The sequence below is a fragment of the Barbus barbus genome, assembly GCF_936440315.1.
Source record: "Barbus barbus genome assembly, chromosome: 4".
NCBI lineage: Eukaryota > Metazoa > Chordata > Actinopteri > Cypriniformes > Cyprinidae > Barbus > Barbus barbus.
Genome location: NC_136732.1, coordinates 31,034,220 through 31,050,338, shown reverse-complemented (window position 1 = coordinate 31,050,338; position 16,119 = coordinate 31,034,220). Strand labels below are relative to the sequence as shown.

The window sequence follows — 16,119 nt, the reverse complement described above, 5'->3', positions numbered from 1 at the left end:
CTCCATAACACTAGGAAAGTGAAGGAAAGAGATAGAGAGAGCGGGAGACAGAGGGAGAAGGAGGGAGAAGGAGAGAGGCAGGGGGGTTGGGGAATAATGGCTTTTCCAGATGTGGTTTTGCTCCTTTCTGCTCTGGCACTATAAAAGAAATTTGAACACTAAGGTAGGATAGGCAATGAAAATCTGGCAGCTGTTCGCAAGAAAGCTCACATTTTCCTTCAAATCAGTGAAACGGTTTAAACATTCTGTCTGTTGAACAAATAGTCTAACTATGGAACACATCAGGAGTTTATCCTAAAAAATTAGTACATTTTTGCAATTTCTTAGGAATGTTTTTTTTTTTCAATGCAGCACAAAAGACAGCAGTTTTAGAGAACCATTGCAGCTTGCGCCGTATGACAAAGTGACCACTTTTGTTAAGCTCTAAAAGCACAAAAGTGTTCCATCAAACTATCATAAATGTAGTTCACATGTGAGGATGAAAGGTATGGATTTACTGTAAAATCTTATTATATTTAGAGAGAACTTAAGCATTTACAATCATGAAAATGGGCCATATTGCCCCTCTACAATGGGGCAAGAAGCCCCCCAGGCTCATCCCAGCTGTCATCTGACTGTTACAGAATATATATTTAAAAAATATTATTTTAATGTTTTTCTAATTAAATTTATTTCTTTTTTATTTTAAATGACAATCAACTAACATAATCAGTCGAAAAATACATCTGAGCACTATATATAATGGTAATTAATTGAAACTCAAATGTAAATATTCTAATATTTTGAGATTGTGATTTTTTACTTTCATGAGCGGTAAGCTCTAATCATCAAAATTCAAATAAAAAACTTTTGAAATGTTTTACTTTACATGTAATGAATCTGAAATATATGAAAGTTTCACTTTTTGAAATAAGTTACAAGAAATTTTTTTTTTTTTCACAATATTCAAATTTTTTGGGATGTACCTGTAATTCTATAAATTATACACAGGCCTATTATTTATTTATAATTTTTTTGAATCAAAAACATTGTCATAATTGCAATGAACTAACAATTCACAATTTTTCATTGGACAGTTGTGTTCTCGACATGTTGAGGTTTTAATGGAGCAATGTATATAAATGCAGAATGATTTAAAATTCAAAGAGACAAGATAATTTATACATGACGTTTACGTTTCCATGGCAATCAGTTACTCAGTTTGTGACGTCACGACATGCCCAGGCTCGCGCCCACGGTCCATCATTCATTATTCGGTCGAGATGAGTTCAAAGCGCCAAAAAACTCTTCACTCCTCTTTTACGAAGAAGTTAAGCAGCGTAAGTTGTCATGTGGGATCCGAATAGTGTTGCACAATGTTGAGTGACTCTGCCTATTGCTCTTGTTGAATAATTAGCAAGTTTTGATGTTCATTATATGGATAAATAAAAAGCTGCCTGGACAAACATGCACTTATTTATTTTCAGTGTATTTTTCCGTAACTCTTTTGTAACGTCTTTTATTTTAACACGTATGTATGTTATCAGAACCCTTCAAATAAGAATAAAGATAATGTTGAACTGAGTTTTTACAGCGTTTGCAGCATTGTGACATGTTTAATTCTACATGATGTATTTCAATCAAACATGCAGGCACTGACTGATACAGGACCGATCTTAATTTAGGGCTGCTCTGTCATTATTGCACTAATTTGACGTTCTTATGTGTTGTCAAGAATGAACAAGAAACAGTCAGCCTAGGTTTGTCAAACTTCACAGGTGAGAACAACTGATAGAGTGGCTTTTAACACCTGGCTGGTTTTACATTGTATAACGTCTATAATACACAAGCGTTTGTAGGATTATATATGGACCAATCATAGAAAACACATAATTAGTCAAATATAGAAAAATAAAAAATAGCATTAGTATGATGAACAACTTCTCAGCTATCATTTTTAACTACAGTAGGTAATTATTAGCTTGCATGTTGGTTGTTTATTAGTACTTAAGCACATATTAATTCTGTATTCTTCATGACCATATTCTGCATCCCATAATCCTAAATTTAACAATTACAACGACTACCTTACAAGCTATTAATAAGCAGTAAATGAAGAGTTTATTGAGGCAAAAGTCATAGTTAATAGTGAATATGTGTTTATCATTCTAACGTGTGTAAATAATAATTTAGGATACAAATGATTGGTTATTGTCCAGCAGTGTACTTAATGTGTTATTTTATTCTGTATGTCACTATTCCCTGTATGTACACGTTTCAAACACTGCTTTATTTGCTGTAGACAGAGGCAGAAGTGCATTCACAGCTGAGAGTGAATGAGGCAGACAGTTTCAGTGAGGCTTCAGAGGTAAAGATTATTTACAGCATTGTCTATGATATTTCTTTTAACATTGACTAATCAGACTAATGTATAATAGAACAGAACAGAATAAAGAAGTATGTGAATGTGCAAGTATCCATTACTGTGTGCCATGTACTGTACATACAACACACACAAAATACAATCTGAAATATGTAAACAATAGTACCCTTATAAGGACATCTTTGTAACTTATACTCAAAAAGGTGCATATTAGTACATTAGAGTACCAATATGTACCGTAATGTACAACTATGAAACTTTTGGGGTAAATAAGGTACAAAGATGTCCTTTTAATGGTACTGTCCCAGTGACAAGCTGTTGTATTTCTCTCTTCCTTTTTCTTTTTTCTATCTTTCTTTCCTTCTATTTTATAATCATATATAATAATATAATCATAAAGCATATTAAGCAAAAAGGTATGATTAAAAATAAAACCTGTCAATTAGACAAGGGTTAACTGATAAAAAAACAACAACAAAAAAACAGGTATAACACTAGACATTCCGTCCCCCCCACTTTTGAAATGATGGCTACGCCCCTGCACACACACACAGACACACACACACACACACACACACACACACACACACCAGTATAACTACATCCCTTTTGCGGTATCTTACCCTAAGGGTCTAACTCCCCAAAAAAAAAAAAAAAAGGCAAATCTAAATGGATAACCGAGTCCACAAATTCCCAATCTAACAAACAGACAATTTTCTGAAGCCAAATAATAACTTTGGTTTGAGGAACAGACCAAAATGTAAGTCATTATTCACTGCTAATTTGCAGCTCATGAAATGAAGGTGAGGAAATAATAACATTAGATTTTTAGGAGAACTATTTCTTTAATAAACCAAACTCTCCAACAACTTTCTGCTACCATGCATCCATTTTACCATATTGGGACAGAAAACGCTCTTACAATTATTTTAAAAACTACGAGTGAAAACCTCACCAAACTAAATTCACTGAGAGCACTTTGTACTCCGAGTTGGTGAAATAACACAAATATTGTCAATTATTCATGGAAATGCCCTGAAACATATGAAATATTAAGGCGGGCTACAGCACTGATGCCCTTGGAGGGCAGATCACGGAGGGCACCTCAATCTACAGCACAATCCAAAACACCTGAACCGTGACGAGCAATGCCATCAAGAAGAGTCAGAGAAATAGCGCGAGAGAGAGATGGGAGCTTACTGTGGCTGTGCCGGAGACCGCCTGTACGCTGTTGTCTGGTCCACTGGGCTCACTGTGCGTCTGGGCAGGGGGGTACATGTTCAGCGTGTGCTCTGCCACGGGGGTCTGGCCCGGGTAGTCTGGAGTCGGGTGAGGGTGGGACGGCGTGTACTCAGCAGGAATGCCATTCTGAGGGGGAGCGAACTGGGCCGATGGGTAAGGCTGGGCCATGGTTTCTGGGGGTGCTGGGGCGTCTTGATTACCCTGAAAAACAGAGAAACACAGCAAAATGTTAGTGCCAAATTAGAATAATTCACTAAATGACCAAAAGTATGAGGACACCTGAACAGCACATCCATCTCTGCAATTCTTTTCAAAACATTGGACATTTGGTGCTCTTTTAGCTTCTACAGTAGCTATTTTTGCCAACTTTATAAGTTATAAATATATGTAAAAGACATGATTCATGTGAATTGTGGGGACTTTGATAAATCTTAGTTTTTTAACCCACCAAAAAGATTCTTTCAGGTCCGTTCACTGACCTTTCATGCAGGTTACATAGTTTAACCAGGAGATTGTGACAATTTACAGTAACAACTGTTTCTATGTCACAAATATGCACAAGTAATTAATTTAATCATTTGATTCATATCGATTAATTAAAAAGGCAAGTCTTAAAATCTTTCATTAAAAAAGAGACTCCAAAAAGAGCATTTAGACATCCTGAAAACTACAACAAAGCAGATTTTTAAAAAAATTATCTTTCATTTATAATTTGTCCACTTAAAAGATTTGTACTAAAACACAGATTCTAAAACATCTCTGCAGAAACTACAGAAACATTTGAATCTCGCTTACAACATTTAAAATATTAACATAGATATTTACTAGTGCTGTCAAACGATTAATCGCGATTAATCACATCCAAAAATACGTTTTTGTTTACATAATACACTCTATGCCTGTGTACTGTACATATATATATATATATATATATATACAGTATATATATATTAGAGATGCACCAATACTGAATTTCTCTGCCGATACCGACAGCCGATTATTCAGAATGATATCGGCCGATATTGGTGCCGATACCGATAGTTATGAGTTAAAATTTGACGTGGTCACATTTGTGCCAGTGCATGGTCTGTGCTGCTCTAAAACGTCTGCTCTGCTCCATGCATAAAGCGCGTGCTGCAGAGCCGCTGCACAGTGCAGCAGGCAGGGTATACTTCACTTTCCGCGTTTCGTTCCATCTCGAGCACAGCCGCGTCCGCACAGCTTTGAAGTATACTCAACCGCGGATTAGTGCGGACAGATGAGCTCAACACATGCGCAGTACCACCTACTTGACTTGCGCTCTGTCAACATTCACCTCGCCTATGAGCTGTTGTACGCCAGCCCTCCTGATGATGAAAATGACGTAATGTGGACGGTGCGCGGACACGGACAGCCTAAGTATACTTTGGCCTTGAAATTTCTGATCACGTGAAGAGAGTGAGAGAGGCGCTTTCAATGCGAGTTCTTTGGGAGCAGAGCCTGGTTAATACTCGCGGCTTCAGCACAAGCTGAAAAAATTACGTGAATACTGAGGAAACGATGGCGGACGGGACAGATGATTTGGTTTTCCAATGAAAGTAAAATAAAAGACTGCTTCTTAAACCAGAGAAGGTGAACATGTTGGTTTAGTCTTTGCTGTTTATATAACGTTACTCTATGGAGGCTTTCTTTAAATGATCTTTATTTATGTGATTCCTCAGTGTTTGCTAAACGTTCTGGTGTAGCCTATGCAATATTATTCCTTCATGTTAATTACATTATATAAGTTAGTTTGTAGCCTACTGTTTTACTGTTGTTGCGGTTTTAAATTAAGAATAACAATGAATCCATATTTCAATCATTTGTTTTAGTTTTAAACAGTGAATAGATGAAAGCAAAACAGACAACTATCTTTTCTTGTAAAAAGTGACAGATCGTGAATGCAAATTCGAAAGCGAAAGCGTCCGAAGCCCGGCTTATAGCACAGCAAAAGAGGAACTCCTGTTCACAAAATTCAAATCACAAATAATTGATGAAAAAGAACAGGTTGAATGTTAACCACTTTTGTTACCATAAACTTAAACATTCCTTTTTTCTTCATAAATACCTTAATGCCATATTTATTCAAACATACATATATAATTATAAGTAAAAAAGCTCCTCTTCAGTGTTGTTTTATTGCTAACTAATGAACTGTGAACAGCAGAATAACTTTACTGAGGTAAATGTCATGTTAAGTGATATACTGTTCACAGTCTGTTTTATTGGCATCTTTCAGCGGTTGAAACACTGATTGAGCGATTACATTAGACAGACATGATACATTTTGGTAAGCCAAACTGCAACATCTTATGTACATTCATGTATATTTTGCGCTATAACTTATTAAACTGGAAGAGACTTGATCTTGATCTGAGGTACAATAGCGATCTGTCACGTCACATTTAAAAGCATCAAAACGGCATTCATTGTTTGCATTTCGTGATAGAATGTACAGGATTTGAAAGTTGAGAGTTTGTGATTATTGGATGGATTGTGCTACAAATGTTTGGTGTAGAGAAAAACTGCGGATCTGGCAATGCTGGCTTGAACTACAGGTGATTCATCTGGTCAAATAGAGCCTGCTTTAATGTTGCTTTTTTAACTGTTAATGTCTTATTGTCACATTCATTTTGACAGCCCTAAATTCAACAGAGATTTTCTTCACTCACAGTATGAGTTGCAGTCTGGCACATTTTTCCGCCGCCTTTTGATTGACAGGATATAATCGGCCCTGATTATCGGTTGATTTTGAACAATCGGCCGATAGTGAAATAAATTTATTTTATCGGCCGATACCGATTGTTGCCCGATATATCGGTGCATCTCTAATATATATATATACACATACAGTATATAAATAGAAAATATTTACATGTATATATTTATATTCATATAATTTATATTATATATAAATATTTTAATATATGAACATACAATTTTTCTTAAATGCATGTGTGTGTATTTATATATACATAATAAATATACACAGCACACACACATATATTATGTAAACAAAAACTTTTATTTTGGATGCAATTAATCATTCGACAGCACTAATATTTACATATACCAAAAACATGAATAACATAGTATCTTTTTTAAATGATATTTTTGGTAATAAAAAGACAATAAAAGGACACCACACAATTTGAACTTGAAATCACACTGTGCACAGATTAATTTAAGACATTTACAGTTTAGCCATATGGGCTTTAGACTCAATAATCCGTCATAATTTTAAATATGCTTCTGAAAATATCACTTTAAATATTCACTTTTGTGTTTGTTGGATAATAATTTTTTTCTGTTATTCAGTAGAATTCATTATCTTTTTTGAAGTTGTTTTTCGGCTTCATCCATATTTTCCACCTGACACTGCATCATGGGACTTGCTCTCATTTAGACACAAGAAGTCAGACATGCTTATATGCATGGCTTTATGCATCAACCATGCTTTATATGAGCTCCACATACACATGCTACATCTTGCATCAGTCGTGCCCTCTGTTTGTAAACCATTAGCGAAGCACACACTCGGCTTCAGACACAAGTTCACTCGTACAGCTGGGCCAATTAAATTAGAGTGTTAGCATGCACCGACAACAAATGAACAAGCACACCCACAGACAAATGCGTCCTGTACACAACACACATCAGACCTTTATCTCAGGAAGAGCTTTCTTATTTGATCAGGAATTCATCCACCTCCCAGCACCCAGATTATCGATTTACGCGTGAAGACGTCTCTCCACCCCACACACCGAATCAACGCTAAACCGCCACTTTGCATGCCGCGCCAAGAGACCAAAATCTGTCTAAATTAGCGCTCGCTAGCAATAAACAATGGCAGATTAGAAGAATGAAAACACACAACAGGTTTGGGTCATGTGATGCACGGAAACACAGATAATGAGGAATATTTCATGACAAATACATTCATCTAAACAGCTGTGTGGATTTGATGAGGATACTATTTCTTAAAATGTCAGGTGATGATAGCTTTATTCATTTAGGTTTTGTATAACCAGATGGTGTGTTTTTGTTCTGTACAGCCTACTGGAAAATTATATTGTTCAGAGGTCAGTGTTATTTTGGTATTATTTATATACTACAATAGAATTAGAATTTATTCATATTTTATTCATTTTAATTTTAGTTTGTTTTAATAATGTGGGTATGTGTATCTTTTTTATTTTTGTTAGTTTCAGTTTTATTTTATTTTATTATTTCTACTTCAGTTACCAGTTAATTTATGATTTTTAAATTTGTCACTTAATATTAATATTTTATTTCAGCTTTAATTCAATTAATGAAAAAAACTAAATTTTGTTAACAGCAACAATGCTATCAGAGGTTTCTAGCAATAACCACTATTTGAGATACGAGTATAGAAGTATAGCCATAATGATTGTGCATAATATGGCCCTTGAGAAAATTTAATGAGAAGTGTTTGCATTCATATCTTTGACTTGAAGGAATTCATCTTCACTAAAGTCTTTGCTAGTTTCAGGTGTTACACCTTTGTTTCAGGTGTGCTCACATTTTTCAAGGTACCAAAATTCTGTCCACATTTACCCTCCATTATAACCTTCCAAACCTGTATGATTTTCTTTCTTCTGCAGAACACAAAAGATATATTGAAAAATGTTTTTTCTTCATACAATGAATGTCAGTATAGTTCAAAACAACATTAGACCCTTTATTTTATAAACAAAAAATATTTATTTCCCCCCAAAATACCTTCTATTCTGCAGTAGAAAGAAAGGCTTACAGGAAGGTAAGTAAACTATGACATTATTTTCATATTTCATGGGTGAATTATTCCTTTAAGATTTGCTTTCCAATCCTACTGTAATCTAGAAGAAACAACTGAGATATTAGAGACAAATAATTTGTGAGTTTCCCTACTTACAGGAGAAAACACTTCGTGACACACTTGATACGCGCACACACATCTCTTTCTCCAAGCCAAAGCCGGAGTTATGTAGGCAGAGAGATCCCATCACCCACAGGCCTGTCGAGAACACACTCTGACACGGGACAACTGCACATGCTAAACAAAGCGAAACACACTCTCCCACCACTTTCCTCTGACCATAATGCCACACTACACAGAAACACCCCCTACGTACAAAGCGTAGGATAAAAGGAGAGAAAGTCCAGAGCTCAATCTGTGATTTAAAGGAATCTTCTAGTCTAAAATTAAAACCAGTCATCATTTACTCATCCTCATACTGTTCCAAACTCGTAAGACTTTCTACAGAATACAATAGTTTTGTGTGAGGAACAGACTGAAACAGTTCTTTTGAGTCGACTCGTTTCAATGAATCAGTTTTGATGAATCAAAGCGGGACTAAATAATTTAAAATAAATCAGACTGAATGAACTTCACACCTATTTCAATGATCTGGTTGTAATGGTTAAAAGTCCACTGCACTGGAAGACAATCAATGTAAACAGTTTTTTTTTTTTTGGTCTGTTCCCCACACAAAGTTATCATATTACTAATATAGTACATATACTGCATAGAAGGAGTACAGACTCATATGGACTACATTTATGACACTTCTAAATGACAGGTCCAGTTCTCATTCACTTCCATTTTATTGTGAATTCCTGTAGCTCAAACAGTAGACCATGGCACTAGCAATGCCAAGGTTGTGGGTTTGATTCCCCGGGAGTGTATAAACTAATAAAAATGTATACTGTGAGTGCAATGGATAAAACTGTCTGTCAGATGTTGAAAATACTAAAAAGAGCAACCATTATATTCTTCAAAAATTCACCTTTTGGGTTCCCCAGACGTCAGTCATACAGCTTTGGAACGACATGTAAATAATGCCAAGATTTTCATTCTTGGCGAGTCGAACGTGTCGAGGAGAGCCAGGAGGGAAGCCGCAACTTGCTACTCTGTAAACGGGACCTTGTAAAAAAATCCCTGCTGTTCCTTAAGCAGATGTTACACACATCACGCTGTTTCCCATTAACACCATCAGCACTTCGCATAGCACATTGATATTCAAGAGCGGGCACACCACGCCATAATTAGACTATCATTTGATCAGGAGTGCTAAACTCTTTATGCACAAGTGTCAAAGACGTTAAGGGGAGGGCGGAAGGAAAGTTAGCGAAAAGACAGAGGTGCCTCCGCGGTGTGGGAAGCCCCTGTTGGTGCAGAGCTCTACTTTTGCGGTCATTATAGTCGTGCTGTCGCTGAGGTTTTTTGGAGGCCCTCGTAAAATAGCTGCTGGCAAACTGGGAGAGAAAAAAAAGCAATGGCAGACAGTCAGGCTTAGCTAAACGCTTTGGCCTCCACCCTAATGAGAACCACATTTGGAGGACTGAAATATGTTTTACGTGGCAGCGCGCTGGATTCATCCCTTCACTGCGCTCGGCTTCCAGGCAAACACTTACAAAGCATACACAGCTATATAAAAAAGTGCCTTTGTTTTGGTAAAGGGCTTTTTACGACACTTTGTAAAAATATAATTTCACACACAACGAGGCTACTCCTCCCTTGCTCCGTAGGTGAGAAGAGCAGCAGCACTAAAGCGGTATGTGTCGGAATGTTTTGGGTGGTAGTGTTTGACTATTACACAGCCAAATAAACTGTTTGAAGAGCAGATCGTCTAACTCTCGTCTGCCTCTCTCACTCACTCTCTCAGGGTGGATGACAGAATCCGGGTCATTTAAATATTTGTGGCTGCCAAATTTATGAGTTTAGCCACCTAGACTGACCCGAAATAGAGCTTGGAGATGGACTGGAGAGAAACGAGAAAGAAAGAGACGATGAAACGTGAAAAGAGAGATAGAAAGCAAAACAGCTGCTGATAAGGCAGCCTGAAAAAGAGTTGCTGAAGGGGGCTCCCTTTCTTCAAAGTGCACACTCTCTTTTGCGCACACACACACACACGAACGCTGTCATACACAAGCCACCCGCTCTACTGTGCAGCCACAGCACAAAAGGAAGACGGGCAGGAGGAGAAAAAATGCAGTAATGCGCTTGGTAAGCAGAATAACGGTGAAAAAATACCTGTTCCACCATCTTGCTCCCTTTTTCCTCCATAAACTAAGCAGCTGCCTTAGTCCCAATCCCTGCAGCATCTGCCTAAAGCAAGCATCAATTATAGATGAGGGTGTGTGTTCACCGCTGTGTGTAGCGAGAGGGAGAGAGTGAGTGTGTGAGTATGTGAGTGGGAGGGAAGGGAGGGGTGGAGAAGGAGGAGGGAACTAATGCAAGCGAAAGCTATGCTCCAAAATTTCTCTCTCTCTTTCTCTCTGTTCATAACTAATGTGCGACTCTCTGAAACGTTAGCGATTCAGGCCATTCGGCAAGCTTGAAATTAAATTCAATTTAGAGTTGTGATATAGAATGTGAAATGATGTGAAAGCTGTGGCTGTTATCTGTCTGTGAAAGTAAAGTTGAAGGATTTTGATCGTATGCTTCTCGGTCTTGTGTCTCTGATCGTGAAAAAATAACAAAAAAAACATTATCTCTGAAAACTTTGACAAAACTATGAAGGTTTTAAACTATAGGAAGCCTGTTTTATGTAATAATAAAAAAATCCAACACGTACAAGTTAAGCTTACTTGAGAAGCAAAAATGTGAGAGATAATACTTGCATTCTAAGGACATACAATGAATTCAATTTATTATTACCACATTTTCAAAAATAAATTCTTGTTTAAAAAAAGTATTAATTAGAATTCCATACATTCTGTGAAAATAAGTCTAAAAATGGAAGAAAAATTAATAATTATTTTAAATCCAAATATTCTATTAAAACAAGTCTATAAATCAATTCAGTTAAATTATTAAAAACAATTCCACATTTTCTCTGGAAAAAAAAGTCTGCAAATCTAGGTAAAAAATACATTTGAATGAAAAAATTAATATATTCTCTAAAAAAAACAGCCTAATTTTTTATTTATATATTCTCTGAAAACAAGTATAATTACAGTATACTATACAGTTTATATAAAGCAAATGTATCTATTTTAGTTTACTGCATAAACTTTAGAAATTCGAGCCAATTTTTACATGGTTGGAAATTTGTATGCGCCACTTGGCTCCACTCATAACACTGCTACTGATGGGAAAAAAAAAAATCACACAGGCTAAAATTTTTCTGTGTATGCTTGATTTCTTGCAGTAAACAAGAACCATAATGTTTATTTAATCAAGTATCTGGTGCTTGGATGGTAAGTTCTGTTAACCATTTGGTTCATTTAAGGACACGTAAGTGAGTACTGACCCCTTGGCATCCATCAATGCTGAGGATTGTGGTCGGGCCGGGTTGAGAGGTAAACAGGATCAAGATGCACTGTCCTTGCTCTTTCAAACACACTGACTTGCACAGCGAAATCCTGGGCCAACTCTTTCGAGAAAAAAAAGAAAACAGCTGAGGCAAGGCCTTCTTGAGCCCCTGCTGGGTCCGCCCTTTCTTTGCTATAGATTGGATGTTCGATCAACCTTCACCTTTGTTTTCTCCTCTCGCTCAATGCAGGATTCTCTCCACAGGCGCTCCTTGTGTGTGAGTATGCATGCAAGTGAGACTGAGTGTTTAAGGACCAGCGTGCAGCCCCTTTACCCCAGACAGTCAGCTGGCTTCTGTCCAGGTCCGTGGAGTGCCACTTCAGCTGGACACAATCTCAGTTTAGAGGGCAAACCATTCCCCAACAGACCGGCAGTGACATATGGCTATAGAGCGGGGCAGGACCCCGGGACCCCCTCAACCGTTCATTATCCCAGCCGCTCTTCGTAGACCGTTTTCATATCAAACATTTAATCGCTCGCACCTGATGAGCATTATCCAACACTTCTGGAGGAGTTTCGCTGTTTGCTGAGTGTGTGATAACTCGGAAAGCCAGACATCAAATCGCACTCCCTGTCTCCGAGTAAACAAATTAATAATGCAAGAGGTTTTGTAGCGCATGGGTGTGAACTATTTTGAAAGTAACCCATTTCCCAGCATGAGGCTACCTTTTAAACATGCAAACTCAAAAGGAATCGGGGCCCGGCAAACACTGTGAAAATATAACCGCCTCCCACCAGCAGAAAGTTTCCGCTGAAGGTTCATAGGGTGAAAGGAAGCTGAGATTGAGAGTTAGCATTGTAGCTCTGTGTGCACGGTTTATTTGCGCGCATTTTTGACCAAAAGTTTCCTCAAATTTAGTAAATATTTATCAAGCGTAAATGTAGTAAATTTTACTAATGAAATAACACAATTTTTTCTGTCAAAAATAGAATGTTAGTTCAAAATGAAAAGTTCTGTCCCAAATGATGTAAAAGGAAACTGAAGTTACAGTATCTCACAGAAGTGAGTACAACCCCTCACATTTTTCTAAATATTTTATTATATATTTTCATGTGACAACACTGAAGAAATGACACTTTGCTACAATGTAAAGTAGTGAGTGTACAGCTTGTATAACATTGTAAATTTGCTGTCCCCTTAAAATAACTCAACTCACAGCCATTAATGTCTAAACCGCTGGCCACAAAAGTGAGTACACCCCTAAGTGAAAATGTCCAAATTGGGCCCAAAGTGGCAATATTTTGTGTGGCCACCATTATTTTCCAGCACTACCTTAACCCTCTTGGGCATGGAGTTCACCAGAGCTTCACAGGTTGCCACTGGAGTTCTCTTCCACTCCTCCGTGACGACATCACGGAGCTAGTGGATGTTAGAGACATTGCGCTCCTCCACCTTCCATTTGAGGATGTCCCACAGACGCTCAATAGGGTTTAGGTCTGGAGACATGTTTGGCCAGTCCATCACCTTTATCCTCAGCTTCTTTAGCAAGGCAGTGGTCATCTTGGAGGTGTGTTTAGGGTCATTATCATGCTGGAATACTGCCCTGCGGCCCAGTCTCTGCTTCAGTATGTCACAGTACATGTTGGCATTCATGGTTCCCTCAATGAACTGTAGCTCCCCAGTGCCGGTAGCACACATGCAGCCCCAGAGACCATGACACTCCCACCACCATGCTTGACTGTAGGCAAGACATAGTCGTCGTCGTGACGTATTGTCAAGTATGGTGACCCATACTCGAAATTGGTGCTCTGCGTTTAACCCATCCAAGTGCACACACACAGCAGTGAGTAGTGAACAAATGCACACACACACACACACACACACCGTGAACACACACCCGGAGCAGTGGGCAGCCATGCTGCAGCGCCCGGGGAGCAGTTGGGGGTTCGGTGCCTTGCTCAAGGGCACCTCAGTCGTGGTATTGAGGGTGGAGAGAGCGCTGGACATTCACTCCCCCCACCTACAATCCCTGCCGGCCGGGGACTCGAACCCGCAACCTTTCGATTACGAGTCCGACTCTCTAACCATTAGGCCACGACTTCCCCTAAATATACTTGATATAGACATACTTGTCTTTGTACTCCTCGCCTGGTTGCTGCCACACACGCTTGACACCATCTGAACCAAATAAGTTTATCTTGGTCTCATCAGACCACAGGACATGGTTCCAGTAATCCATGTCCTTAGTCTGCTTGTCTTTAGCAAACTGTTTGCGGGCTTTCTTGTGCATCATCTTTAGAAGAGGCTTCCTTCTGGGACGACAGCCATGCAGACCAATTTGATGCTGTGTGCAGCATATGGTCTGAGCACTGACAGGCTGACCCGCCACCCCTTCAACCTCTGCAGCAATGCTGGCAGCACTCATACGTCTATTTCCCAAACACAACCTCTGGTTATGACGCTGAGCACGTGGACTCAACTTCTTTGGTCGACAAATAAATACAAAAATTCTATATGTTCATAATCAGAGTTACAGAAGTGCACATTTGCTATTTTTTAATTAGCGTGAACACAGTATTAGCACTATTTATACAAAAAAATGGCATACTTCTAAAATAAGCCAATTTGGATGCACCTCAATTATTACATTACATTTTTTTAATTCAAACATTTAACAAAAGACAACTTAAACATCCTTGACGAAATAAAAAAAAATCCTTCCTTAACAGATTAAAGCTGCCTGCGGGACTCCTCGTTTTGTGACCAAAGAGGTGCACCGCAGCCCAGAGTTAATGGGCTAGACTGCAGATGAGCTGAGTGGCGGCTAACCTTGCCTTGTTTCCCATTATCATATTAGCCGGCATTAGCGCAGGAGCTCTCGTTTGCCGCCGTTCAGCCCCGTGCAGGCTTTAGCGCGCCATGCAAATGAAGTTGTAAAGAGGAATCAGTTCATCAATCACACTCGCAAGGGGATAGTGTGCACAGGAAGAGGATTAGCCGCGTAGTCCCCGGACCCCGCGCAGGTCTCCCTCCTGTCACACAGCGTCTTTAATTAAACATCTTAAAGCACTCGCCAATAGCACTTCCTGCATAGTAGGGCTGCACTTGCCATTTGTCACAAGGCAAACATCTCTGCGGTCCTCTGAACAGTGTGTCGACAAACTCTTTTAGTAATCCTCCTCCAGAAGCATCTCCATCTGTGCAACCTTAATAAGCTAAATCGTCAACTGATGGGAAATCAGACATTACCGTGATGACAATGGCGGCTCTGGGTCTTTTAAGAGGCAAACAAAGGAAGCCCTTTACATGTAATGGACAGCAAATAAAAAAGGCCACAGTTTTATTTTCAGGTCAAGTGGTTTTAGAGAGAATGGTAATCGGCATGTGCGCTGGTTGTAAGTTACCAGGCACTGGAGTGTGTCCCCAAGCAATTTAATTAGTATTAAAGGCTGATCTGGATTAAGTGTTTTCATGTGACGGACACAAATCCTGTCAAGTCGATACCAATAACAGAAGAAATCACTGTAGGATCACAAAGGAAACAGCCGAGCCTCTGAATGGATGCCGCCATCGAGGCCACCTCCGAGAGTCTCCACGTGTAAACTGCTCATCTGCAATTCCTCACGTTCATGCTACATAATGCCAGACCAAATAGGGCTTCTGGTGGATATGCACACAATTAAGCACATAATCATCACTCAGAGGTGAAGCTGATATTTTAATAGGGGAGAATTGGGATGGTTGAAATTTGACTAAATTCTTTCTCTCAAAACATTTAACGAAAACTTTCATGTACAGTAAAAAAAAAAAAGAAAAAAAAAGATTTCTTATCGGACTAATGGCACATAATGGTTATTTTGATTTCAGACCAGTTGTGTAATGTTAAACAGTTCTGCTACATCAAATCTAGGCTTGTGGAAAACTTTTAAAAGTATGATGAACTCCCTGAGAAGACTCTACTGTAAATGTTATGTTTACCTTTTTTTTTAGAGTCGACACATACAATTTCCCTGCTGGCTCTCAGTCGAGTTTGGCCTTTTGTTTTAGACTGTGAATGCTTTGGCAAGCACGTCTACACAACCACACACAGCTTAAAACCACAGGCAACCATTTTGTGAGTTGAGAATACCAATTTGAGGCATGGTTTCACTGACAGACTTAGTCTTTGCTTCAGTCTAATGGTATTGGATGATGTTTTTATAGTCAGTGAGATGCAATAATAAGATCTCAATAGCT

At 38.5% G+C, this 16,119-nt stretch overlaps 1 protein-coding gene across 7 annotated transcripts in view; it reads right to left on the bottom strand.

Annotated features, from left to right (window-relative positions):
• Positions 1 to 16,119, bottom strand: part of LOC306865490 (RNA binding protein fox-1 homolog 1) — a 148,813-nt gene that overhangs the window by 51,523 nt on the left and 81,171 nt on the right. For 4 of the 7 annotated variants that reach the window (XM_079410112.1, XM_079410110.1, XM_079410113.1 and 1 more), the window contains exon 2: positions 3,563 to 3,805. In XM_079410112.1, coding sequence (XP_079266238.1) covers positions 3,563 to 3,805 — 243 coding nt within the window. Of the gene's footprint in view, positions 1 to 3,562; positions 3,806 to 10,658; positions 10,801 to 16,119 lie in introns of those variants that run through there. The other 3 variants (XM_079410114.1, XM_079410111.1, XM_079410116.1) reach the window with 1 other exon arrangement.